At 49.1% G+C, this 25,430-nt stretch overlaps 1 gene segment (V, D, J or C); it reads right to left on the reverse strand.

The window, feature by feature from the left end:
• Window positions 1–25,119, reverse strand: part of LOC136372331 (T-cell receptor alpha chain constant-like) — a 45,716-nt gene extending 20,597 nt beyond the window's left edge. The window contains 1 exon segment of the C gene segment in view: window positions 25,071–25,119. Coding sequence covers window positions 25,071–25,104 — 34 coding nt within the window.
• Window positions 25,120–25,430: the final 311 nt, after the last annotated feature.

Genomic DNA, 25,430 nt, shown 5'->3' on the forward strand with positions numbered 1-25,430 from the left:
TGCACTTGAGGATCCCTGCCCCAAAGGCTGCTTGCACTGCACTGGCCAAAGGGAAGGGAAGAAGCCCCTGGAGCCAGCCTGGATCAGGGTCCCTGGCACAGGGCACCTTCCTTCAACTCTATCTTTTAATGTGTTATCTTCCCTTTTACAAGGGGTTTCAAACAAGACAAGGGGTGTAGGGATTTGAGTGGACCTTTTTTCATATATTTATGGCAGCAACAGTCAAAGCACACTTATCTATCCTTTTTTGTTCAGAAAAAACATTTTGTGTCAATGGTCACCTTTCCATCCTTCCACCAAGTCATTCAGTAATTAACTTTGCTTCTCTCCCTATTTCCCCTCTATCCAAATATTTATCCCACTCTCACTTTTAAGGCTGCTCATGCTGTTCCCCACCAGCTCCAGATCCTCATTTGTAATGCGCTCCAGCCTTCAGCTGGAAGAATCATTGAAAAGATTCTTTTTGTTCTGGATGTGGCAGGACAAGGTAAATCCCCAGGACTCAACATAAGTTGGCTGTGATAGGAACTTGGTGTCATGCTCAAGGTCAAGCTCCCTGAGCCTCCTGACTGTCCTGTGTTTATACAACAAACATTTCTGTTTAAATTATTACAGAAACCCGCCCCCTACAGTTATGGCACAAGGATCTCCAAAGCACAGACACAAAATGAGCATTTCTTGTGTTCACATACAATTATGAGTCTGGTTATCTCCAGCTATTCCTATCTACACACAAGACAAGTCTTTTTTACCCACTACAGCTTTATGAAACCCGTTTCACCCCTCTGTATCTTGCTGGTCTGTGCTGGCTTTCAGCATTTCACTTTGCTTCTCCTCTGCTTGAGGAGCTTGATGTAGGAGCCCATTTCCTGTTGACTTTCCAAGACAAACCCTCTTGCACATGGAAACCCCCAGCTATGTTCATTGTCAGGAATGGGGAGGGGAGAATACACCTGCAGCCATGGAAATCACTTGCTCTTCATACCAACTGAAAATTCATTTCAGTGTTTCAATGTTAGTAAAATATTGTGGCGTGGCAAAATAGGCAAAATACTTTGTGAGCTGAGAGAAGTATTTCCACCAGGGAATTCAAACATACCTGGAGAAACCTTGAGTTTGGTTCCAGCTCCAAATGTAAACTTGCCATAACTCCCAGAATTACAATGTGAAACAATGCTTTGCAAAATGGTGCCCTGGGTGGTGTTTGTGCTGGGTGAAGGCTGGAGCACATGGCAGTGCAAGGTTCTATTGGAAGCAGCTCACAGAATCACAGAATCATGGGATGAGCTGGGTTGGAAAAGACCTCTGAGGTCATCAACCTTTGACCCAACAGCTCCTCATGAACTAAAGCATGGCACTGAGTGCCACGCCCAGGCTTTGTTCAACACCTCCAGGCACAGTGGCCCCACCACGTCCCTGGGCAGAAAACTCCAGTGCCCAATCTCTCTTTCAGTGAAGAATTTTTTCCTGACATCCAACCTGAACTTCTCCAGGTGCAGCTTAAATCTGTGTCCTCATGTTCTCTCAGTGGTCACCTGGGAGCAGAGCCTGACCTTCACCTGACCACAGCAACCCTTTGGGACTTGGAGAGAGTGATGAGCTCTCCCCTGAGCCTCTTTTTCTCCAGGAGAAACGTCGCCAACTCCCTCAGCTGCTCCTCACAGGACTTGTGCTCCAGACCCCTCACCAGCCCTGTTGCCCTTCTCTGGACATGCTCCAGCCCCTCCATGTCCTTCCTCAAATGGGGGGCCCAGAACTTGGCACAGCACTCGAGGTGTTGCCCAAGCAGTGCCGAGCACAGGGGGACAATCACTGCCCTGCTGCTGCTGGCCACACCATTCCTGACCCAGGCCAGGAGCCATTGGCCTTCTTGGCCACCTGGGCACACTGCTGCCCCATGTCCAGCTGCTGTCCATCAGTGCCCCAGGTCCCTTTCTGCCTGGCCACTGCCCAGCCACTCTGTCCCCAGCCTGTAGCACTGCAGGGGTTGTTGTGGCCAAAGTGCAGGACCTGGCACTTGATCTGCTTAAACCTCACCTTGCTGGACTCAGCCCATGGATCCAGCCCCAGGATCCAGCCTGTCCAGGGCCCTGGGCAGAGCCCTCCTGCCCTCCAGCACATCCACACATGCTCACCAACATTACTGGCTGTCCCCTCAGCATAAATAACCTCTTCCTTCAGCCACATTCCTCTGCCTGGCAGATTCATCATCTGTGTATTCTCTCAGCAGCATCTGTCCGTCACTCCGTGCACACACAACCTCCCAGGCTGTGTGTGGAGCCTCCTGACTGCAGCTGTGGAGTCTCACTAGCCTGTGTCCCCTTTCTGCTCTCTTCTCCTGCAATGTCCATCCTCCTTTGCAGGCTGCACCTCATGTTGTGATGATTCCTAGTTGGACTCACAGCAACAGAGAACTGTTCAGGGTGGATAAGCCCTTTAAGACAATTAAGTCCAACCCATATTCCAGCAATGCCATGTTCAACCCTTAAACCCTGTGCCTGTTAATCCCTGTGTATTTAGCAGGGAGTGTCCAAACACATCCTCCCAATCCCCACAACTAACAGGAAACATCCACAGCTCCTGGAATTTTAACGAGCTGATTTCTTGTGCTCCCAAGACATGCTGCTAAAAGCCCTTGTGCTGTTCAAAACCTGCACCCACCACAAATGAGGTAAATACATAAAAACCTGTTTCTTACTTGGTTTCACAAGCAGCTTTGTCCCTTTCCCAAAGGTGAATTTGTAGGCATCATTCACACAGTGAGAAAGGAGTCAACAAAAACCCCCCTTGAGGCCACCAGAGACACATCCACAAATACAGGTTGTGTGACCTGGTCACTGAAAACTGAGTCCAAAATAATTCATGGAAAGCTGGGGCTGGGGGTATTTCAGTGCCTGATCCAGCTCTGACTTCTGCAGGAGCTGCCCTGCAGTCTGGGATTTCCAGAGGAAGCAAAGAGAAGCCAGGCAGTGTTTGAAACCTATCCAGAGCAGTCATTACACCACAGCATCCCTCTCATGGAATAATGACCTCAAATCATTGAAGGATTTAAAACCAAAATCTAAATCCTAAGGTAAAGAAAGGTCAATTTCCTGTATTTTAAAGCTAGAAAAGCAAATTTTGTTGCCTCTAGGTTTGTAAAATCACTTGCACAGATTCAAAGCATGAAGTGTCCAGGAAATTTTCTACCACACAGAGAAATGACATTTAAGATTTTCCCCCCCAGTTTTCCAGCCTCTGGCTGTCCATGGGCTCCCACTGAAGGCACAGTTCCCTTTGCACAGGGAATGGCTGCATCCCTCTGCACTGTGAAATTTTGGACACAATTAATCTCAAATTGTCCCTGCCAGCCCTGCAAATGCCTTTGGACAAAGCCCTTGCCCAGCTGTCAGATCCAACAGGCTCCAAGGCACTGCTGATCCCCAGGACAAGGGAAAATCCATGCCTGAAACATAGTTTCAAGTACAGTTCCATGGGCAAGTGGGAGTTTCTGGTAATTTCTCCCATCTCAGAAGTTCTGCAGAAGGTTCACCTGAGCAGCAATAAATGAAGGAGCATCTCTGTTCTCCTTCCAACCTGCCCTGGCATTCCCAGAAGAGCAGTGTGCACAGGGTGCTCCAGGGGACACGGGGGGATTTGGGATGGAGGAGACACAGGGAAGCTGCTCACTCACTGGGCTGGATGATCAGTCTGGTCCCCGAGCCAAAGGTCAGCTTGCCGTAGCCAGAAGTATAATCACACAGCATTTCCTGCCTTAACAAAAAGGCCCAGGAGCCTCCTGAGAGCAGCTGCTCTCCCCCAGGCTCTGCCCAGTCCTGCCACAGGGATTTTGGCTCTCCCAGCAGAGGGGAGAGGAGGCAGTGAAAGGCAAGGGAAAGCAGCAATTCCTGAGCTGGGACGACATCCTGCCCCACACACCAGACTCAGCCAGAGCTACCCACAAGGACCTGGAGCACCTGCAGGAGCAGCCAGGGCTGCTCAGGGCACCAGCACTCCTCTGCCTCTCACACATTTCTGTGTTTCAGAGCTTTCCCCGCTTGTCAAAGACAACTTTCTGCCTGGAGGCCTCCTGCCACAGCAGCTCACAGCTATTCCCTGGCCAGAGAGAGCTCAGAGGGCTCCCTGTGCTGCCAGAAAGGCTTCCCAACACTGACAGCCCACATCCCTGCCCTGCCCATTTCTGCCTTGCCCTCGGGGGCTAAAAGGGGATTTGGGCAGCACACACAAGGTCTCCCCCTGGCTCTGCCCCAGCTGCCAGGGAGGAGCTGATGCCAGGGGAATGCCAGAACAAACCCACCCCAGCAGGGCTCTCCTGTGCCCTGGGCACGGCAGCCTTTGCTGGGGCTGCCCAGGGCTGTGCCACAGGGCCCAGGGGACACTTTAGCCATGGTCACCCAGAGTCCGAGGGGACATTCCCTGTGTGCAGCTCAGCCCTTGGAGAGCACTCTGAGGGCACTCCCAGCCTGTGCTGGCAGAGGAGGCATTTCAGGGGGACCAAGGGGCAAGGCAAGGAGGGAGATGAAGGCATTGCCAGGGCAGGGGAGGGATTTGGGAGCTGCCAGGCAGCTGCTCACTCACTGGGCTGGATGGACAGTCGGGTCCCCGAGCCAAAGGTCACCTTGGTGTAGCTGGTGTCACACAGCATTTCCTGCCTTAACAAAAATGTCCAGGGGCCTCCTGAGAGCAGCTCCTCTCCCCCAGGTTCTGCACTTGAGGATCCCTGCCCCAAAGGCTGCTTGCACTGCACTGGCCAAAGGGAAGGAAGAAGCCCCTGGAGCCAGGCTGGATCAGGGTCCCTGGCACAGGGCACCTTCCTTCAACTCTATCTTTTAATGTGTTATCTTCCCTTTTACAAGGGGTTTCAAACAAGACAAGGGGTGTAGGGATTTGAGTGGACCTTTTTTCATATATTTATGGCAGCAACAGTCAAAGCACACTTCTCTATCCTTTTTTGTTCAGAAAAAACATTTTGTGTCAATGGTCACCTTTCCATCCTTCCACCAAGTCATTCAGTAATTAATTTTGCTTCTTGCCCTATCTCCCCTCTATCCAAAGATTTATCCCGCCCTCTGTTTTAAGGCTGCTCATGCTGTTCCCCACCAGCTCCAGATCCTCACTTCTAATGTGCTCCAACCTTCAGCTGGAAGAATCATTGAAAAGATTCTTTTTGTTCTGGATGTGGCAGGACAAGGTGAATCCCCAGGACTCAACACCAGCTGGCTGTGACATGAACTTGGTGTCATGCTCAAGGTCAAGCTCCCTGAGCCTCCTGACTGTCCTGTGTTATATAACAAACATTTCTGTTTAAATTATTGCAGAAACCCACCCAAAACAGTTAGGGCACAAGGATCTCCAAAGCACAGACACAAAATGAGCATTTCTTGTGTTCACATACAATTATGAGTCTGGTTATCTCCAACTATTCCTATGAACACACAAGACAAGTCCTTTTCACCCACTACAGCTTTATGAAACCCGTTTCACACCTCTGCATTTTGCTGGTCTGTGCTGGCTTTCAGCATTTCACTTTGCTTCTCCTCTGCTTGAGGAGCTTGATGTAGGAGCCCATTTCCTGTTGACTTTCCAAGACAAACCCTCTTGCACATGGAAACCCCCAGCTATGTTCATTGTCAGGAATGGGGAGGGGAGAATACACCTGCAGCCATGGAAATCACTTGCTCTTCATACCAACTGAAAATTCATTTCAGTGTTTCAATGTTAGTAAAATATTGTGGCGTGGCAAAATAGGCAAAATACTTTGTGAGCTGAGAGAAGTATTTCCACCAGGGAATTCAAACATACCTGGAGAAACCTTGAGTTTGGTTCCAGCTCCAAATGTAAACTTGCCATAACTCCCAGAATTACAATGTGAAACAATGCTTTGCAAAATGGTGCCCTGGGTGGTGTTTGTGCTGGGTGAAGGCTGGAGCACATGGCAGTGCAAGGTTCTATTGGAAGCAGCTCACAGAATCACAGAATCATGGGATGAGCTGGGTTGGAAAAGACCTCTGAGGTCATCAACCTTTGACCCAACAGCTCCTCATGAACTAAAGCATGGCACTGAGTGCCACGCCCAGGCTTTGTTCAACACCTCCAGGCACAGTGGCCCCACCACGTCCCTGGGCAGAAAACTCCAGTGCCCAATCTCTCTTTCAGTGAAGAATTTTTTCCTGACATCCAACCTGAACTTCTCCAGGTGCAGCTTAAATCTGTGTCCTCATGTTCTCTCAGTGGTCACCTGGGAGCAGAGCCTGACCTTCACCTGACCACAGCAACCCTTTGGGACTTGGAGAGAGTGATGAGCTCTCCCCTGAGCCTCTTTTTCTCCAGGAGAAACGTCGCCAACTCCCTCAGCTGCTCCTCACAGGACTTGTGCTCCAGACCCCTCACCAGCCCTGTTGTCCTTCTCTGGACACGCTCCAGCCCCTCCATGTCCTTCCTCAATTGGGGGGCCCAGAACTGGGCACAGCACTCGAGGTGTTGCCCAACCAGTGCCGAGCACAGGGGGACAATCACTGCCCTGCTGCTGCTGGCCACACCATTCCTGACCCAGGCCAGGAGCCATTGGCCTTCTTGGCCACCTGGGCACACTGCTGCCCCATGTCCAGCTGCTGTCCATCAGTGCCCCAGGTCCCTTTCTGCCTGGCCACTGCCCAGCCACTCTGTCCCCAGCCTGTAGCACTGCAGGGGTTGTTGTGGCCAAAGTACAGGACCTGGCACCTGATCTGCTTAAACCTCACCTTGCTGGACTCAGCCCATGGATCCAGCCCCTGGATCCAGCCTTTCCAGGGCCCTGGGCAGAGCCCTCCTGCCCTCCAGCAGATCCACACATGCTCACCAACATTACTAGCTGTCCCCTCAGCATAAATAACCTCTTCCTTCAGCCACATTCCTCTGCCTGGCAAATTCATCACCTGTGTATTCTCTCAGCAGCATCTGTCCATCACTCTGTGCACACACAACCTCCCAGGCTGTGTGTGGAGCCTCCTGACTGCAGCTGTGGAGTCTCACCAGCCTGTGTCACCTTTCTGCTCTCTTCTCCTGCAATGTCCACCCTCCTTTGAAGGCTGCACCTCATGTTGTGATGATTCTTAGTTGGAATCACAGCAACAGAGAACTGTTCAGGGTAGAAAAGCCCTTTAAGACGATTAATACCAAGCCAAACCCCAGCAATGCCATGCTCAACCCTTAAAAACAGTGCCTGTTAATCCCTGTGTATTTAGCAGGAAGTGTCCAAACACATCCTCCCAATCCCCACAACTAACAGGAAACATCCACAGCTCCTGGCATTTTAACCAGCTGATTCCTTGTGCTCCCAAGACATGCTGCTAAAAGCCCTCGTGCTGTTCAAAACCTGCACCCACCACAAATGAGGTAAATACATAAAACCCTGTTTCTTACTTGGTTTCACAAGCAGCTTTGTCCCTTTCCCAAAGGTGAATTTGTAGCCATCATTCACACAGTGAGAAAGGAGCCAACAAAAACCCCCCTTGAGGCCACCAGAGACACATCCACAAATACAGGTTGTGTGACCTGGTCACTGAGCCAAAAATGCCTCATGGAAAGCTGGGGCTGGGGGTATTTCAGTGCCTGATCCAGCTCTGACTTCTGCAGGAGCTGCCCTGCAGTCTGGGATTTCCAGAGGAAGCAAAGAGAAGCCAGGCAGTGTTTGAAGCCTGTCCAGAGCAGTCATTACACCACAGCATCCCTCTCATGGAATAATGACCTCAAATCATTGAAGGATTTAAAACCAAACTCTAAATCCTAAGGTAAAGAAAGGTCAATTTCCTGTATTTTAAAGCTAGAAAAGCAAATTGTGTTGCCTCTAGGTTTGTAAAATCACTTGCACAGACTCAAAGCATGAAGTGTCCAGGAAATTTTCAATTACACCGAGAATCCACATTTAAGGTTTCCCCCCAGTTTCCCAGCCTCTGGCTGTCCATGGGCTCCCACTGAAGGCACAGTTCCCTTTGCACAGGGAATGGCTGCCTTCCTCTGCACTGTGAAATTTTGGACACAACTAATCTCAAATTGTCCCTGCCAGCCCTGCAAATGCATTTGGACAAAGCCCTTGCCCAGCTGTCAGATCCAACAGGCTCCAAGGCACTGCTGATCCCCAAGACAAGGGAAAATCCATGCCTGAAGCCTGGTTTCAAGTACAGTTCCGCGGCCAAGTGAGAGTTTCTGGGAATTTCCCCCATCTCAGGACCTCTGCAGAAGGTTCACCTGAGCAGCAATAAATGAAGGAGCATCTCTGTTCTCCTTCCAACCTGCCCTGGCATTCCCAGAAGAGCAGTGTGCACAGGGTGCTCCAGGGTACACGGGGGGATTTGGGACGGAGGAGACACAGGGAAGCTGCTCACTCACTGGGCTGGATGATCAGTCTGGTCCCAGAGCCAAAGGTCAGCTTGTTGTAGCCAGAACTATAATCACACAGCATTTCCTGCCTTAACAAAAAGGCCCAGGAGCCTCCTGAGAGCAGCTCCTCTCCCCCAGGCTCTGCCCATCCCTGCCAGAGCTGGGCAAACACAAATCCTGTGTGTCTCTGTCCCCCAGCCCTGACTGCTCTTGCTCCTCTCAGGCTGCACAGGAGCAGGGATGCAGCAAGAGGAGGCAGCCTGGAGGGGAGCAGCAGCAGCAGCAGCAGCAGCAGCAGCAGTGGTCCCTGGCAGAAGGTGCAGCTTTGTCCCTGACCCCAGCTGGGCTTTGGCCGTGCTGGTGACAGCCAAGGTGAGACTCTCCAGCAGGAGCCCAGGGCTCAGGCTGCCTCTCAGCCACTCTGGGCTCTGCTGGGAGCTCAGGGCTGAGCCCTGGCACAGGAGGTGCCTTTGGCCTTGGGAGCTGCACCAGCCAGAGCAGGCAAAGAGAAAAGCCCAGGGCTTCCTTCCTCAGACACTTCCAGGCCAAATCCCTGTCCTTTCCTGGCACTGCCACTGCCCAGCACAGGGCCCAAAGGGCTCCTGCTCTGCTGGGAAAGCCACTCTGGCCAGGGCTTTTCCACTTCAGCACCAAGATCTCCTTTCCCTGGGGGCTCAGCTCACCTTTCCTCTCCTGGCTGCTTGTCCTGGGCTGGGGCTGCTGGAGCTCAGCCCTCAGCACAGAATTGATGGGTGAAATTGCATCCAAATTTCAGCTTGGACTGAAGTTCTCCACTGCCTTCAGTGTCCCAAATGACAGAAATCTTATTTAGTCTTACACAGTTCTGCCCTTGCAATTCACTTACTCCTTGTCACTTTTCCAACACTCCTTTTCCCCACCATGGACACATTTCCAGGACACACTGGTGAAGCACAAAGTCTCCCACTTCTGTCCTCGGAATACTAAAACCAGCCTAGATTTCTCCACCAATGCCCTGCACTTCTGTGGGTGCAGCTGGAGCTCAACATTGTCTGTGTGGAGCCCACCTTGGCTCACAGGGGACACAACTCACCTGGGGCAATGACAAGTCTGGTTCCACTCCCCCAGGTCACTTTTCCCCAGGCTCCAGAGCTCACACAGTGTGAGAGCTCCTTACAAAATGGGCCTGTCCATCCATGCAGCCCCCTCAGGGCCTGCTGCAGGGCTGGGATCCATCCAGGCTGGAGCTGTCCCTACCAGAGGCTCTGAACACCCACACCGATGCCCAGAGATCTCCCCTGGCCTCTCTCTGCCCAAAGCCCATTGCCCTGCTCAAATGCCTGCAGAAAACTGCCCTGGACAGTGGGCACTAAACACGGCAGAGATGGAAGAAGCTCCCCCTGAGCTCTCAGGGAGCACTTGAGGATCCCTGCCCCAAAGGCTGATTGCACTGCAGTGGCCAAAGGGAAGGGTAGAAGCCCCTGGAGCCAGCCTGGATCAGGGTCCCTGGCACAGGGCACCTTCCTTCAACTGTGTCTTGTCAAGAGTTATTTTCCCTTTTACAACGGGTTTCAAAAAAGAGAAGAGGTGTAAGGATTTGGAGGGAAGTTTTATCATACATTTGTAGTAGTAAAAGTCAAAGCACACTTCTATCCATCCTTTTTTCTTCAGAAAAAAAAAATTGTGGTAAGGCTCACCTTTCCATCCTTCCACCAAGTCTTTCAGTAATTACCTTTGCTTCTTGCACTATTTCCCCTCTCTCCAAATATTTATCCCACTCTCACTTTTAAGGCTGCTCATGCTGTTCCCCACCCGCTCCAGATCCTCATTTGTAATGTGCTCCAGCCTTCAGCTGGAAGAATCATTGAAAAGATTCTTTTTGTTCTGGATGTGGCAGGACAAGGTAAATCCCCAGGACTCAACACTAGCTGGCTGTGACATGAACTTGGTGTCATGCTCAAGGTCAAGCTCCCTGAGCCTCCTGACTGTCCTGTGTTTCTATAACAAACATTTCTGTTTAAATTATTACAGAAACCCCCCCCCTACAGCTATGGCACAAGGATCTCCAAAGCACAGACCCAAAATGAGCATTTCTTGTGTTCACATACAATTATGAGTCTGGTTATCTCCAACTATTCCTATCCACACTCAAGACAAGTCTTTTTTACCCACTACAGCTTTATGAAACCCATTTCACCCCTCTGCATTTTGCTGGTCTGTGCTGGCTTTCGGCATTTCACTTTGCTTCTCCTCTCCTTGAGGAGCTTGATGTAGGAGCCCATTTCCTGTTGACTTTCCAAGACAAATCCTCTTGCACATGGAAAACCCCAGCTATGTTCATTGTCAGGAATGGGGAGGGGAGAATAAACCTGCAGCCATGGAAATCACTTGCTCTTCATACCAACTGAAAATTCATTTCCATGTTTCAATGTTAGTAAGATATGGAGGGCTGGTAAAATAGGCAAAATACTTTGTGAGCTGAGAGAAGTATTTCCACAAGGGAGTTCAAACATACCTGGAGAAACCTTGAGTTTAGTTCCAGCTCCAAATGTAAGCTTGACAAAAGCTCCAGAATTACACTGTGGCACAATGCTTTGCAAAATGGTGCCCTGGGTGGTGTTTGTGCTGGGTGAAGGCTGGAGCACATGGCAGTGCAAGGTTCTATTGGAAGCAGCTCACAGAATCACAGAATCACGGGATGAGCTGGGTTGGAAAAGACCTCTGAGGTCATCAACCTATGACCCAACAGCACCTTATGAACTAAAGCATGGCACTGAGTGCCATGTCCAGGCTTTGTTCAGCACCTCCAGGCACAGTGGCCCCACCACGTCCCTGGGCAGAAAACTCCAGTGCCCAATCTCTTTTTCAGTGAAGAATTTTTTCCTGACATCCAACCTGAACTTCTCCAGGTGCAGCTTAAATCTGTGTCCTCTTGTTCTCTCAGTGGTCACCTGGGAGCAGAGCCTGACCCCACCTGACCACAGCAACCCTTTAGGACTTGGAGAGAGTGATGAGCTCTCCCCTGAGCCTCTTTTTCTCCAGGACAAACATCCCCAGCTCCCTCAGCTGCTCCTCACAGGACTTGTGCTCCAGACCCCTCACCAGCCCTGTTGCCCTTCTCTGGACACGCTCCAGCCCCTCCATGTCCTTCCTCAATTGGGGGGCCCAGAACTGGGCACAGCACTCGAGGTGTTGCCCAAGCAGTGCCGAGCACAGGGGGACAATCACTGCCCTGCTGCTGCTGGCCACACCATTCCTGACCCAGGCCAGGAGCCATTGGCCTTCTTGGCCACCTGGGCACACTGCTGCCCCATGTGCAGCTGCTGTCCATCAGTGCCCCAGGTCCCTTTCTGCCTGACCACTGCCCAGCCACTCTGTCCCCAGCCTGTAGCACTGCAGGGGCTGTTGTGGCCAAAGTGCAGGACCTGGCACCTGGGATTGTTAAACCTCACCTTGCTGGACTCAGCCCATGGATCCAGCCCCTGGATCCAGCCTGTCCAGGGCCCTGGGCAGAGCCCTCCTGCCCTCCAGCAGATCCACACATGCTCACCAACATTACTGGCTGTCCCCTCAGCACAAATAACCTCTTCCTTCAGCCACATTCCTCTGCCTGGCAGATTCATCATCTGTGTATTCTCTCAGCAGCATCTGTCCATCACTCTGTGCACACACAACCTCCCAGGCTGTGTGTGGAGCCTCCTGACTGCAGCTGTGGAGTCTCACCAGCCTGTGTCACCTTTCTGTTCTCTTCTCCTGCAATGTCCACCCTCCTTTGCAGGCTGCACTTCATGTTGTGATGATTCCTAGTTGGAATCACAGCAACATGGAACTGTTCATGGTGGATAAGCCCTTTAAGACGATTAAGTCCAACCCATATTCCAGCAGTGCTATTTTCAACCCTTAAACCCTGTGCCTGTTCACCGCAGTGTATTTGGCAGGGAGTGTCCAAACACATCCTCCCAATGCCCACAACTAACAGGAAACATCCACAGCTCCTGGCATTTTAACCAGCTGATTCCTTGTGCTCCCAAGACATGCTGCTAAAAGCCCTTGTACTGTTCAAAACCTGCACCCACCACAAATGAGGTAAATACATAAAACCCTGTTTCTTACTTGGTTTCACAAGCAGCTTTGTCCCTTTCCCAAAGGTGAATTTGTAGCCATCATTCACACAGTGAGAAAGGAGCCAACAAAAACCCCCCTTGAGGCCACCAGAGACACATCCACAAATACAGGTTGTGTGACCTGGTCACTGAGCCAAAAATGCCTCATGGAAAGCTGGGGCTGTGGGTATTTCAGTGCCTGATCCAGCTCTGACTTCTGCAAGAGCTGCCCTGCAGTCTGGGATTTCCAGAGGAAGCAAAGAGAAGCCAGACAGTGTTTGAAGCCTGTCCAGAGCAGTCATTACACCACAGCATCCCTCTCATGGAATAATGACCTCAAATCATTGAAGGATTTGAAACCAAACTCTAAATCCTAATGTAAAGAAAGGTCAATTTCCTGTATTTTAAAGCTAGAAAAGCAAATTGTGTTGCCTCTAGGTTTGTAAAATCACTTGCACAGACTCAAAGCATGAAGTGTCCAGGAAATTTTCAATTACACCGAGAATCCACATTTAAGATTTTCCCCTCCAGTTTCCCAAGCCTCTGGCTGTCCATGGGCTCCCACTGAAGGCACAGTTCCCTTTGCACAGGGAATGGCTGCCTTCCTCTGCACTGTGAAATTTTGGACACAATTAATCTCAAATTGTCCCTGCCAGCCCTGCAAATGCCTTTGGACAAAGCCCTTGCCCAGCTGTCAGATCCAACAGGCTCCAAGGCACCGCTGATCCCCAGGACAAGGGAAAATCCATGCCTGAACCCTGGTTTCAAGTACAGTTTCGTGGCCAAGTGAGAGTTTCTGGGAATTTCCCCCATCTCAGGACCTCTGCAGAAGGTTCACCTGAGCAGCAATAAATGAAGGAGCATCTCTGTTCTCCTTCCAACCTGCCCTGGCATTCCCAGAAGAGCAGTGTGCACAGAGTGCTGCAGGGGACACGGGGGGATTTGGGACGGAGGAGACACAGGGAAGCTGCTCACTCACTGGGCTGGATGATCAGTCTGGTCCCCGAGCCAAAGGTCAGCTTGTAGTAGCCAGAAGTAAAATCACACAGCATTTCCTGCCTTAACAAAAAGGCCCAGGAGCCTCCTGGGAGCAGCTCCTCTCCCCCAGGCTCTGCCCATTCCCGCCAGAGCTGGGCAAACACAAATCCTGTGTGTCTCTGTCCCCCAGCCCTGACTGCTCTTGCTCCTCTCAGGCTGCACAGGAGCAGGGATGCAGCAAGAGGAGGCAGCCTGGAGGGAAGCAGCAGCAGCAGCAGCAGCAGCAGCAGCAGTGGTCCCTGGCAGAAGGTGCAGCTTTGTCCCTGACCCCAGCTGGGCTTTGGCCGTGCTGGTGACAGCCAAGGTGAGACTCTCCAGCAGGAGCCCAGGGCTCAGGCTGCCTCTCAGCCACTCTGGGCTCTGCTGGGAGCTCAGGGCTGAGCCCTGGCACAGGAGGTGCCTTTGGCCATGGGAGCTGCACCAGCCAGAGCAGGCAAAGAGAAAAGCCCAGGGCTTCCTTCCTCAGACACTTTCATGGCTAAATCCCTGTCCTTTCCTGGCACTGCCACTGCCCAGCACAGGGCCCAAAGGGCTCCTGCTCTGCTGGGAAAGCCACTCTGGCCAGGGCTTTTCCACTTCAGCACCAAGATCTCCTTTCCCTGGGGGCTCAGCTCACCTTTCCTCTCCTGGCTGCTTGTCCTGGGCTGGGGCTGCTGGAGCTCAACCCCCAGCACAGAATTGATGGGTGAAATTGCATCCAAATTTCAGCTTGGATTGACGTTCTCCACTGCCTTCAGTGTCCCAAATCACAGAAATCTTATTTAGTCTTACACAGCCCTGCACTTCCAATTCATTTACTCGTGATTTTCCAACACTCCTTTTCCCCACCATGGACACATTTCCAGGACAAACTGGTGCAGCACAAAGTCTCCCACTTCTGTCCTCGGAATACTAAAACCAGCCCAGATTTCTCCACCAAGGCCCTGCCCTGCTGTGGGTGCAGCTGGAGCTCAACATTGTCTGTGTGGAGCCCACCTTGGCTCACAGGGGACACAACTCACCTGGGGCAATGACAAGTTTGGTTCCACTCCCCCAGGTCACTTTTCCCCAGGCTCCAGAGCTCACACAGTGTGAGAGCTCCTTACAAAATGGGCCTGTCCATCCATGCAGCCCCCTCAGGGGCTGCTGCAGGGCTGGGATCCATCCAGGCTGGAGCTGCCCCTGCCAGAGGCTCTGAACACCCACACCGATGCCCAGAGATCTCCTCTGGCCTCTCTCTGCCCAAAGCCCATTGCCCTGCTCAAATGCCTGCGGAAAACTGCCCTGGACAGTGGGCACTAAACACGGCAGAGATGGAAGAAGCTCTCCCTGAGCTCTCAGGGAGCACTTGAGGATCCCTGCCCCAAAGGCTGCTTGCACTGCAGTGGCCAAAGGGAAGGGAAGAAACACCTGGAGCCAGCCTGGATCAGGGTCCCTGGCACAGGGCACCTTGCCAGCCGCCCAGATTGGCAGCCCAGGAGGCATCTGTGCAGTGCCAGAGGTGTTCCAGCACTGGAAGCCTTGCTCTCCATGCAGCTGGGCCTTTCCTTTCAGTGCCCAGCCCCAGCCCAGAACTGCTGGGAGAGAGATTGCAGCCCCCAGGCCCTGAGCCCCTGCCTTGGCCAGGGGGGCACGGGAGCCCCTGAGGCCAAGGGCAGCTGGAGCTGTGGGCACAGAGCAGAGCCATGGACACAAGCCCGGAGCTGGCTGCCAGCTCGGAGCTCCATCACCTGCAGCACCTGAAGGACTTTGGACAAAGGACACACATAAAAGGTGCTCACTCACTGGGCTGGACGGACAGTCTGGTCCCAGAGCCAAATGTCACCTTGCCGTAGTTAGAGCCAAAATCACACAGCATTTCCTGCCTTAACAAAAAGTCCAGCAAGCCCCTGCAGTGCAGCTCATCTCCTCCAGCTTTTGCCCAGTCATGGCCTTGCTCTGAGGGGCAGCAGAGGGGATGCAGTGCCTTTCCCAGATCCTGTGCCTGCCTGGGATGCAGGGGCACAGCACAGCCTGACCATAGGCACCTGGGAATTTGGGAGCAGGCCTGTGGCCACTTGAAGCATCCCAGCCAAACTCAGCAGGAAGGCTTGGCTTGGACACTCCTTGAGAGCCAAGTCCAGCCCTGGCTCTGGACACACAAAGATGACCAAAGCCCCAGCCTGGCTGCTGCTGGCAGCCACCCAAAAAATGACCTCAAACACCATAGAAAGTGCAGCAGCAGCTTTGGACTTACGTGGCCTGACAGTGAGTCTGGTTCCAGAGCCAAAGGAAGGTGCATAAGCTCCTGTTCCTGTATTCACACAGCATTTCCTCTGCTAACAAAAACCTTCCCCAGCCCTGGCAGCACTGGGCACCCACAGCCCAGCAGGCAGTGCTGAATGCCAGGGGGATTCAGCCACAGCCTGGGGGGACAAGAGCACTCTCAGACTTGTGGATGCAAATCCTGGACAAGTTGTCCGGTTATGAAATATCACCTAAATTATTTTCATTCTAACCCCGGTGACTAACTCCTTAAACTCTACAGTGCATACTCTATCAACTAATTACAAAATTACCACCTAAACCCATAAAGAAAAAGGAAGAAGAAGGTGAAAAGGAATGACTTAGACAATGCCTGAAATCCTCCATCTTGCCTCACATGTATTACTATATTGTAAACCCCTAAATGCTCAGTTTCTAGAATTCCAGCAGTTTGGGAGCACTGCTCTTTGTGCCCAAAGCCAAAGGTCTCCTTGGGGAAGAGAAGGTGAAATAGAAGCCCAGAACAGAAGAACCACCAGCCCAGGAAGGTTCTCCTGAATTTCTCACTGGGCATGGGGCAGTTTTGCCCCCACACAGAAGGAGTTAACAAGAAAGTGGGTGAACTTATCAGCTGAAACTGGAAGTTGTGTCCCAATGGCAGCTTGTGGCACAGCTCACCAAGCAGCTTTCAGCTCAGCAAGAATACAAGCTCACCCAGCAGCTGAGAGAGAAAAGCAGCCCCTGCTCTGGTATGGCCATGGCAGGAAATGTCCTGAGCAAATGAGGTCAGGAGCCCAGCCTGGACATCTGAAAGGAAGGACAGAGGTCACTGACAGGGTAACTGGGGACATTCTGTAGTAGACCTGTCTTCAGTTCCTATCACTAGGATGACTTTTTGCATCTTTCTTCTTCATATCTACAATATTAAGCAAAAAGTGGTTGAAGTCTTACTTGGTTTTACCCTTAGCTGCACTCTGCTTACAAAGGTGAGTTGGTTTCCATAGTTGTTCACACAGTGATTGCCTTCAAAACAAAAACCCTTTTCCCCACATTTTTCCTTTTTCAAGCCTCATAAGGTCCTACTTTTCATTTTATTTAACTTAGTCTACCCAAGTAAACTCCTTGGCAATTTTAACTACATTTCCTGTGCAGTTTTTCCCTAGTTTATGGTCTTGTCCAGTTTGGATAGAGATGGTGACTGACTGAAAGCACTCCCCTTCATCTATGCAAAGAAATCCCACAGCAAAATCCCTCCTTCACCATCAGATCACTATTAAAAGCAGAGATCTCCTCCTGGACCTTCCTGCACAGCTTCAAAACACATTTTTTGATTCCCCATATAAAAAATGCCCTTCATGTTCCAACCTCTTTCCATTACAGCCCAGGTTTGGTTTTGTTTTGATTTGATTTTTTTCTATCACTAAGTGCAGACCTGGATGGAAACCTCTCTGAAGGCAGAAGTAGGAGCAACAGAGCCAAGGCTAAGACAGTTTTCCCAAGAGAGAAGTAACTGCAGCCTCTGGGAATCAATGAGAACATTGCCTGGGTTCTGGCCAATGGGAATGAAAGGACAGTGAGAGGTCTGCAGGTCTGGGGGGTTTCTGGGAGCAGGCAGTAGTGAAGAAAACGACTCAAAAATGTCACAGCTCTCAGTGACACAAATGCCAGAGGAGAATCCAGCCTCTCAAGGAGGTGTTTATGGTCATAATTTATTTTTTTTTTCATCTAATGCAAGGTCAAGCTCTGACCTGCAGCTGCTCTCAGAAGGAAAGAACAGTGGAATTTTAAGGGCTGTTGCAATGCTGTCCTGGAAAGAGGAATTAGGCTTTCCTATCCATGACTCCCTTCAGCTTTTCCACCTACCTGGTTTCACTCTCAGCTGTGTCCCACTTCCAAAGGTCACCTTCCAGTTACCTCCTGAATTCACACAGTGACACACTCACTAACAAAAACCACAGACAACTTGGGGGCCACACAAATAGGTGTGTTTTCCACAGGAGACCAAGGGGAAAACAGATGCCACCCTTGTCACATACTTTTGAATCTAAATTAGGCTGTTTTGCATAGCTCTGATCTTTCCAGAGAGAAACAGTTCTGAATGCAGGAGAAATCCAAACCCTATTAGCATGACACAGTTGAAGTTCCTGGAGAATTTTTGTAATGTTTAGGAGAGAACTGAATCTCAGAGTTGCCCTTGCAGTGTGAAACAACCTTTTTGTTTCAGATGTACCTGATTTCAGAATTAGTTTTGTGCCTCTCCCAAAGGTGATTTTCCAGGAAGACTCAGTTATCCCACACCAATCAACCTTTGTACACAAACGGTCAAGGAGAAAAGCCTCAGCCTTTAGCAGCCAGCACTCACTGTTTGACATTTCCAAAGGGGATGAAATTTCCACCACTTTGTAAAACAACTAACAGAGCTGTTTCTAAAACTTCCCATGGTGTAAAGAAGGAGTCAGGCAGATGAGGCAGCTGGTCAATCTCAGAAGTTAAGCAAGGAACAAGACCCATCAGAGAAAGAAGCAAAGGAAAATTAAACAGAGACTTCCAGAGAAAACCAGTCCAAGGTCCTAATCTTTCTCATTTGTTTAGTTGACAATGAATCCAGTGAAGGATGCAAACCCAAGTCCCAGAAAGCAGCTCTATCTTATCTTCTGAGTACGCAAAGCCTATTCATGTTGTGCCAATCTCCAATGCATTCCCCAGGAGGGTTCCTACAACTGAGGTGCTGCCCAACACAAACACATTCACTGATTTTCAGCACAGGAGCAGTTGCAGAGCTGTTAGAAGCTAATTGTTCAGAATGTGATCTCCTCCCCCATGCCCTCTTCCCTTCAAGAAGCTTTTCCCCCTCTGGATTCTAAGGAAGATCAAAAAAAAAAAAACAAAAACCAAAAGATTGTGTTAGTCCTTGGCGAGGAGATACCTACTGGGCTTTACCAGCAGCCTGGTTCCACTTCCAAAGGTCAGTCTTCCTCCATATCCTGAGTTCACACAGTCAAACAGTCCCTTACAAAAACCCCCATGCTCTCCTGCACATTTCAGCTTCCAGGGCAGGAGACTTTCTTTGTCATCTACGTGAAACTCTATGTGCACAATTCCTGTGAGAGAGATCCCCACAAACTGAAGGCTGGGCTGTCTCTACTCTGTCCCCTTGCAGGTTTGGTGTCAATACTTTTCACAGGTCAAGAATGATGAAGTGCCCAGATCGTGGGAGGCTTTGGCATAGCCAGGAATCAGCCAAGGCCCTCCCTGGAGAAATCCCAGATTTGACATGTATTTTCAAAGCTGTGCCTTGGAAAGACAGACATTCCCAGGAGCTCTGCACTCCCTTGGCCTGAGCAGTTCTGCAGGGGAAGATGTGACTGAGGGACAACATCTGGCCAGGACAGCTGGCTCAGTATTTCACAGAAGCAGAACTTCAACAGGCATTTTTATACCTGTTCATACTTATTAAATCACTTTTTTAAAATATAGAACAGAGACATGTCAGCTGTCTGAAGAGCCAACTTCTTTCTTGCTCATGGATTTCCATGCTTTGGGAGATCCTGTGGTGCTCTTTAAAAGGGCAGAATGTGAAAAGCTCAAGGAAAATCCATTCTTTTACACTGTCTGCAGGATCCCCTTCTACCAGGGGATACCGTGCTGTGCCTGCCTGGGATGCAGGGCCACAGCACAGCCTGACCATAGGCACCTGGGAATTTGGGAGCAGGCCTGTGGCCACTTGAAGCATCCCAGCCAAACTCAGCAGGAAGGCTTGGCTTGGACACTCCTTGAGAGCCAAGTCCAGCCCTGGCTCTGGACACACAAAGATGACCAAAGCCCCAGCCTGGCTGCTGCTGGCAGCCACCCAAAAAATGACCTCAAACACCACAGAAAGTGCAGCAGCAGCTTTGGACTTACGTGGCCTGACAGTGAGTCTGGTTCCAGAGCCAAAGGAAGGTGCCTGATCCTGTAACCACCTGGTCCTGTGTTCACACAGCATTTCCTCTGCTAACAAAAACCTTCCCCAGCCCTGGCAGCACTGGGCACCCACAGCCCAGCAGGCAGTGCTGAATGCCAGGGGGATTCAGCCACAGCCTGGGGGGACAAGAGCACTCTCAGACTTGTGAATGCAAATCCTGGACAACTTGTCCAGTTATGAAACACCACCTAAATTATTTTAATTTTAAACCCGGTGACTAACTCTTAAAGTCTACAATGCATACTCTATCAACCAATTACAAAAAACCATCTAAACCCATAAAGAAAAAGGCTGAAAAAGGTGAAAAGGAATGACTTAGACAATGCCTGAAATCCTCCATCTTGCCTCACATGTATTACTATATAGTAAACCCCTAAATGCTCAGTTTCTAGAATTCCAGCAGTTTGCGAGCACTGCTCTTTGTGCCCAAAGCCAAAGGTCTCCTTGGGGAAGAGAAGGTGAAATAGAAGACCTCTCCTTCATCTATGCAAAGAAATCCCACAGCAAAATCCCTCCTACATCATTAGATCGGCATGAAAAGCAGAGATCTCCTCCTGGACCTTCCTGCACAGCTTCAAAACACATTTCTTGATTCCCCATATAAAAAAATGCCCTTCATGTTCCAACCTCTTTCCATTACAGCCCAGGTTTGGATTTGTTTTGTTTTTTTTTTTTTTTTTTTTCTACCACTAAGTGCAGACCTGGATGGAAACCTCTCTGTAGGCAGAAGTAGGAGCAACAGAGCCAAGGCTAAGACAGTTTTCCCAAGAGAGAAGAATCTGCAGCCTCTGGGAATCAATGAGAACATTGCCTGGGTCCTGGCCAATGGGAATGAAAGGACAGTGAGAGGTCTGCAGGTCTGGGGGGTTTCTGGGAGCAGGCAGTAGTGAAGAAAACGACTCAAAAATGTCACAGCTCTCAGTGACACAAATGCCAGAGGAGAATCCAGCCTCTCAAGGAGGTGTTTAGGGTCATAATGATTTTATTTTCCATCTAATGCAAGCTCAAGCTCTGACCTGCAGCTGCTCTCAGAAGGAAAGAACAGTGGAATTTTAAGGGCTGTTGCAATGCTGTCCTGGAAAGAGGAATTAGGTTTTCCTATCCATGACTCCCTTCAGCTTTTCCACCTACCTGGTTTCACTCTCAGCTGTGTCCCACTTCCAAAGGTCACCTTCCAGTTACCTCCTGAATTCACACAGTGACACACTCACTAACAAAAACCACAGACAACTTGGGGGCCACACAAATAGGTGTGTTTTCCACAAAAGACCGAGGGGAAAACAGATGCCACCCTTATCACGTACTTTTGAATCTAAATTAGGCTGTTTTGCATAGCTCTGATCTTTCCAGAGAGAAACAGTTCTGAATGCAGGAGAAATCCAAACCCTATTAGCATGACACAGTTGAAGTTCCTGGAGAATTTTTGTAATGTTTAGGAGAGAACTGAATCTCAGAGTTGCCCTTGCAGTGTAAAACAACTTTTTGTTTCAGATGTACCTGATTGCAGAATTAGTTTTGTGCCTCTCCCAAAGGTGATTTTCCAGGAAGACTCAGTTATCCCACAGCAATCAACCTTTGTACACAAACGGTCAAGGAGAAAAGCCTCAGCCTTTAGCAGCCAGCACTCACTGTTTGACATTTCCAAAGGGGATGAAATTCCCACCACTTTGTAAAACAACTAACAGAGCTGTTTCTAAAACTTCCCATGGTGTAAAGAAGGAGTCAGGCAGATGAGGCAGCTGATCAATCTCAGAAGTTAAGCAAGGAACAAGACCCATCAGAGAAAGAAGCAAAGGAAAATTAAACAGAGACTTCCAGAGAAAACCAGTCCAAGGTCCTAATCTTTCTCGTTTGTTTAGTTGACAATGAATCCAGTGAAGGATGCAAACCCAAGTCCCAGAAAGCAGCTCTATCTTATCTTCTGAGTAAGCAAAGCCTATTCATGTTGTGCCAATCTCCAATACATTCCCCAGAGGGTTCCTGCAACTGAGGTGCTGCCCAACACAAACACATTCACTGATTTTCAGCACAGGAGCAGTTGCAGAGCTAATTGTTAGAAGCTAATTGTTCAGAATGTGATCTCCTCCCCCATGCCCTCTTCCCTTCAAGAAGCTTTTCCCCCTCTGGATTCTAAGGAATATCAAATAAAAAACCCAAAAGATTGTGTTAGTCCTTGGTGAGGAGATACCTACTGGGCTTTACCAGCAGTCTGGTTCCACTTCCAAAGGTCAGTCTTCCTGCAAATCCTGAGCTCACACAGTCAAACAGTCCCTTACAAAAACCCCCATGCTCTCCTGCACATTTCAGCTTCCAGGGCAGGAGACCTCCTTTGTCATCAATATGAAACTCTATGTGCACAATTCCTGTGAGAGAGATCCCCACAAACTGAAGGCTGGTCTGTCTCTACTCTGGCCCCTTGCAGTTTTGGTGTCAATACTTTTCACAGGTCAAGAACGATGAAGTGCCCAGATCGTGGGAGGCTTTGGCATAGCCAGGAATCAGCCAAGGCCCTCCCTAGAGAAATCCCAGATTTGACATATATTTTCAAAGCTGTGCCTTGGAAAGACAGACATTCCCAGGAGCTCTGCACTCCCTTGGCCTGAGCAGTTCTGCAGGGGAAGATGTGGCTGAGGGACAACATCTGGCCAGGACAGCTGGCTCAGTACTTCACATAAGCAGAACTTCAGCAGGTTTTTCTATACCTGTTAATACACTAAATCACTTTCTTTTTAGGACAGAGACTTTCCAGTTCTCTGAAGAGCCATCTTCTCCTTTCTTGCTAATGGAATTCCATTTTTGGGAAGACCCTATGATGCTCTTCAAAAGGGCAGAATGTGAAAAGCACAAGGAAAATCCATTCTTTTACACTGTCTGCAGTATCTCCTTCTACTGAGGAATACCATGAAAGTCAAGCAACTTGAGAATGGAGACAGCTCTCTAGCGTGGTGAAACATTTGTCATCTGTCTGACACTCCATGCTGATTTCCATGATTTCCATTTTGCTGGGAATTTAGTCCTTTCCTTCTTTTGTCTGTGTATAAATTAATGTAATTCTTGGAGGGACTCCTCTCCTAACACCTACTCTTCATGAACTTTCAGACCTTACAAAAAAAGCCCTGACTTCTTCCAAATGTTCCAGCCACACTCTCAGTTCAGCCCCAGAAGCGGTAGATATGGAAGGACATTCCCCTCCCAGGGTAATTCCAAACTAATGATTCCAAGCCTCTGATTCCCCAGTATTTCTCAAAATACTCTTGTTCAGGTCATGCACTTACTTGGTTGAACACTGAGCCTCGTTCCTTTGCCAAACTGCAACTTTGTGTAGCTGCTTCCTGAATTCACACATCATTCAATACCTTTGTAAAAACCTTTCCTTTTCTGCAAATGCACACAAAACAGGAAAAACTGCTGCTCTGTGATGGTTTTTGGAGAGGAGCAAACTCAAATCATCCCCTCCCAGACTTACTGAACCTGGCAAAGGAAATCGAGGCATATATTTGGCATTTCAATAAAATGTTTCCATTCTTTAAGCTACCCGGACAGGAAAATACTTCCTAACTGCAAACCTCCATTCCTTGTTCCTCACTAAGAATTCAGGTAACATCTGCTCACCAAAATATAAAGAAGAAAAAGTGAACTTGCCCTTGCAGTCAGGTAATTAGTCATCCTCCTAATGAGTTTCTGCGATGGACATGCCCATTTCAGCTCTCTGTTGCCTCTCCTGAGCTGTTCTGCACATTTTTAAGTGGCTGCCCTGCTTATGGGAAGTTTTCCAAAACGCAGTTATGAAGATGCCATGAATGCAACCACACACAGTTCTCCTTCCCGCACCCAATCAGGGCACACATCACTCACTACATCCTGAATAAGATCCAGATCAAAGCAAGGCTGTAACTCAATTACCGAGACGTTGTGGTGCTCACTTGGCTCTGCCTTGGGTTTCCTCCTGACATTTTCTACATACCACTTTTCATTGCCACCATGCTCCTTCCCTCCTCTATTTCCTGACATTTGGCAAGGAGAAATGCTTGTTCCAGAGTTCAGCAAAACCACAGTTTCTCACCTGTGAATCCAAGGCAAAATCTGTCAGAAGACACCACTCTGATCACAAGTCAGGCATGGGGACTCACTAAGAGATTCAGCCTGATCTCTACAGAACACAGGCAGGAAGCCCAAGTTAGGACTGCTGCAGTATTTGAGACCATTACAACTGAAGAAGAATTACACTGCATGATGAAACAGTAATTTGAGCTGAGTACATTTGCAAAATATCTCAAAATATTTGAAAAATACCTCAAACGTATCTACTCTTCCTAGCAGAGTAGGAAGGTAAACAGGTAAAAAAAGCTGCTCCCTTAACCAGATTACACTTACTTGTTGTCACAAGTATCTGTGTCCCCTGTCCAAATATCTGCTTTCTTCCTCCTGCAGTTGCACTGCCTGAGAGTTCTCTACAAAAGTCATCTCTGAAGTTTGAACTCAGCTAAAAGCATGCTGGTGAATCACAGGACCTGCCTATAAAGAAAAAGTTGTGCCTTTCACAGTTAAAAATGGAAAAAAAAAAAAAAAACCCAGAACCAACCAGTCAGATGTACTTAAAAATTTTATGGGAAATGCTGTCTGGATTGGTTTTCTTCCTTTTTTTACCTCAGGTATTTTAGTTAAAATTTGATTGCAAATTGGAGGGTTTTATATGAACAAATCTTTGTTCTGATTTCTTTCTACAAAGTGAAAAGAAAGTTCATTTTACTTTACAGATTTCTGTTTCTCATGTATATCTGCCTCCCAAATGCCCATTTGATCCCAGACATTCAATGGAAAATGAAGTTATTCAGCCTGGTAGAACAAGATAAATTTTAATTAGCTCCAGTACCTAAGCCTCAGAGGGAGGCTCGGATATTCGAGCTAATTTCAGGTTGGAAGTCTAATAACTTCCAGTTACACATTGATTGTTGAACTTGACCAAACAAAGCAGCAGTTTTGAAACTAGCACTGCCATAACCTGTGAATGGGTAGGGAAAGTGTCACAGGCCCCTGAAAAAGGCTGTGCACTTTGTCAGATATTGGCTTGGGTGTGAAAACCTGGCAGTGGAGACTTGAATACAAACTCAAATACAAAATAGAAAGCACCTCACTGAAATTGCAAGGGCAGAACAGAATTTAACAGACACTTGCAGTTATCCTGTCTGTTTATACTGCTGCAAGGCTCTAGGAGGAATCTGGATTCATCTTTCCAGCTGAATCTGGGAGAAGATCTCTAGGAGCAAAGCACAAGAACATTTCTGCATCCAGCTCTGCTGAGAACTCAGGAGTAGCACAGATCCCTCACTGGTTCTGGGATATGAAAAAACACCATTTTTGAGTGCAAACAAATGTTGAAGCACTGCTTTTCCAGGAAGACTTACTTGGAAGCACAGTCAGAAGCGTTCCTCTACCCATAGTAACCTTCCTGTCACCGCCAAACACACAGTGACAAGGGGCTTTATAAAAACCTCTGCAGATGAACAGATCCTCAATGGCTGCTGAATGACTGAAATAACAACTCTCCCAAACCTGTGGAAGCCAGCACGAAGCAAAATATCTTGCTGTGCTGATGATAGCATCCACACCAATTTACTTCTGTTGCTTAAAATTTTGCTGAACTAAATCTAACTATAAGTGGCAGTATTTAAAACTTTCCTGCCCAGATCAGTATATCTTTTGGGTCTGTAAAAGCAAACAAGTCTTCTATTTCACCTTTTTTTCTCCCATTTAAGGTACTTCAT

This window comes from Sylvia atricapilla, chromosome 27 (assembly GCF_009819655.1).
Source record: "Sylvia atricapilla isolate bSylAtr1 chromosome 27, bSylAtr1.pri, whole genome shotgun sequence".
Classification (NCBI taxonomy): domain Eukaryota; kingdom Metazoa; phylum Chordata; class Aves; order Passeriformes; family Sylviidae; genus Sylvia; species Sylvia atricapilla.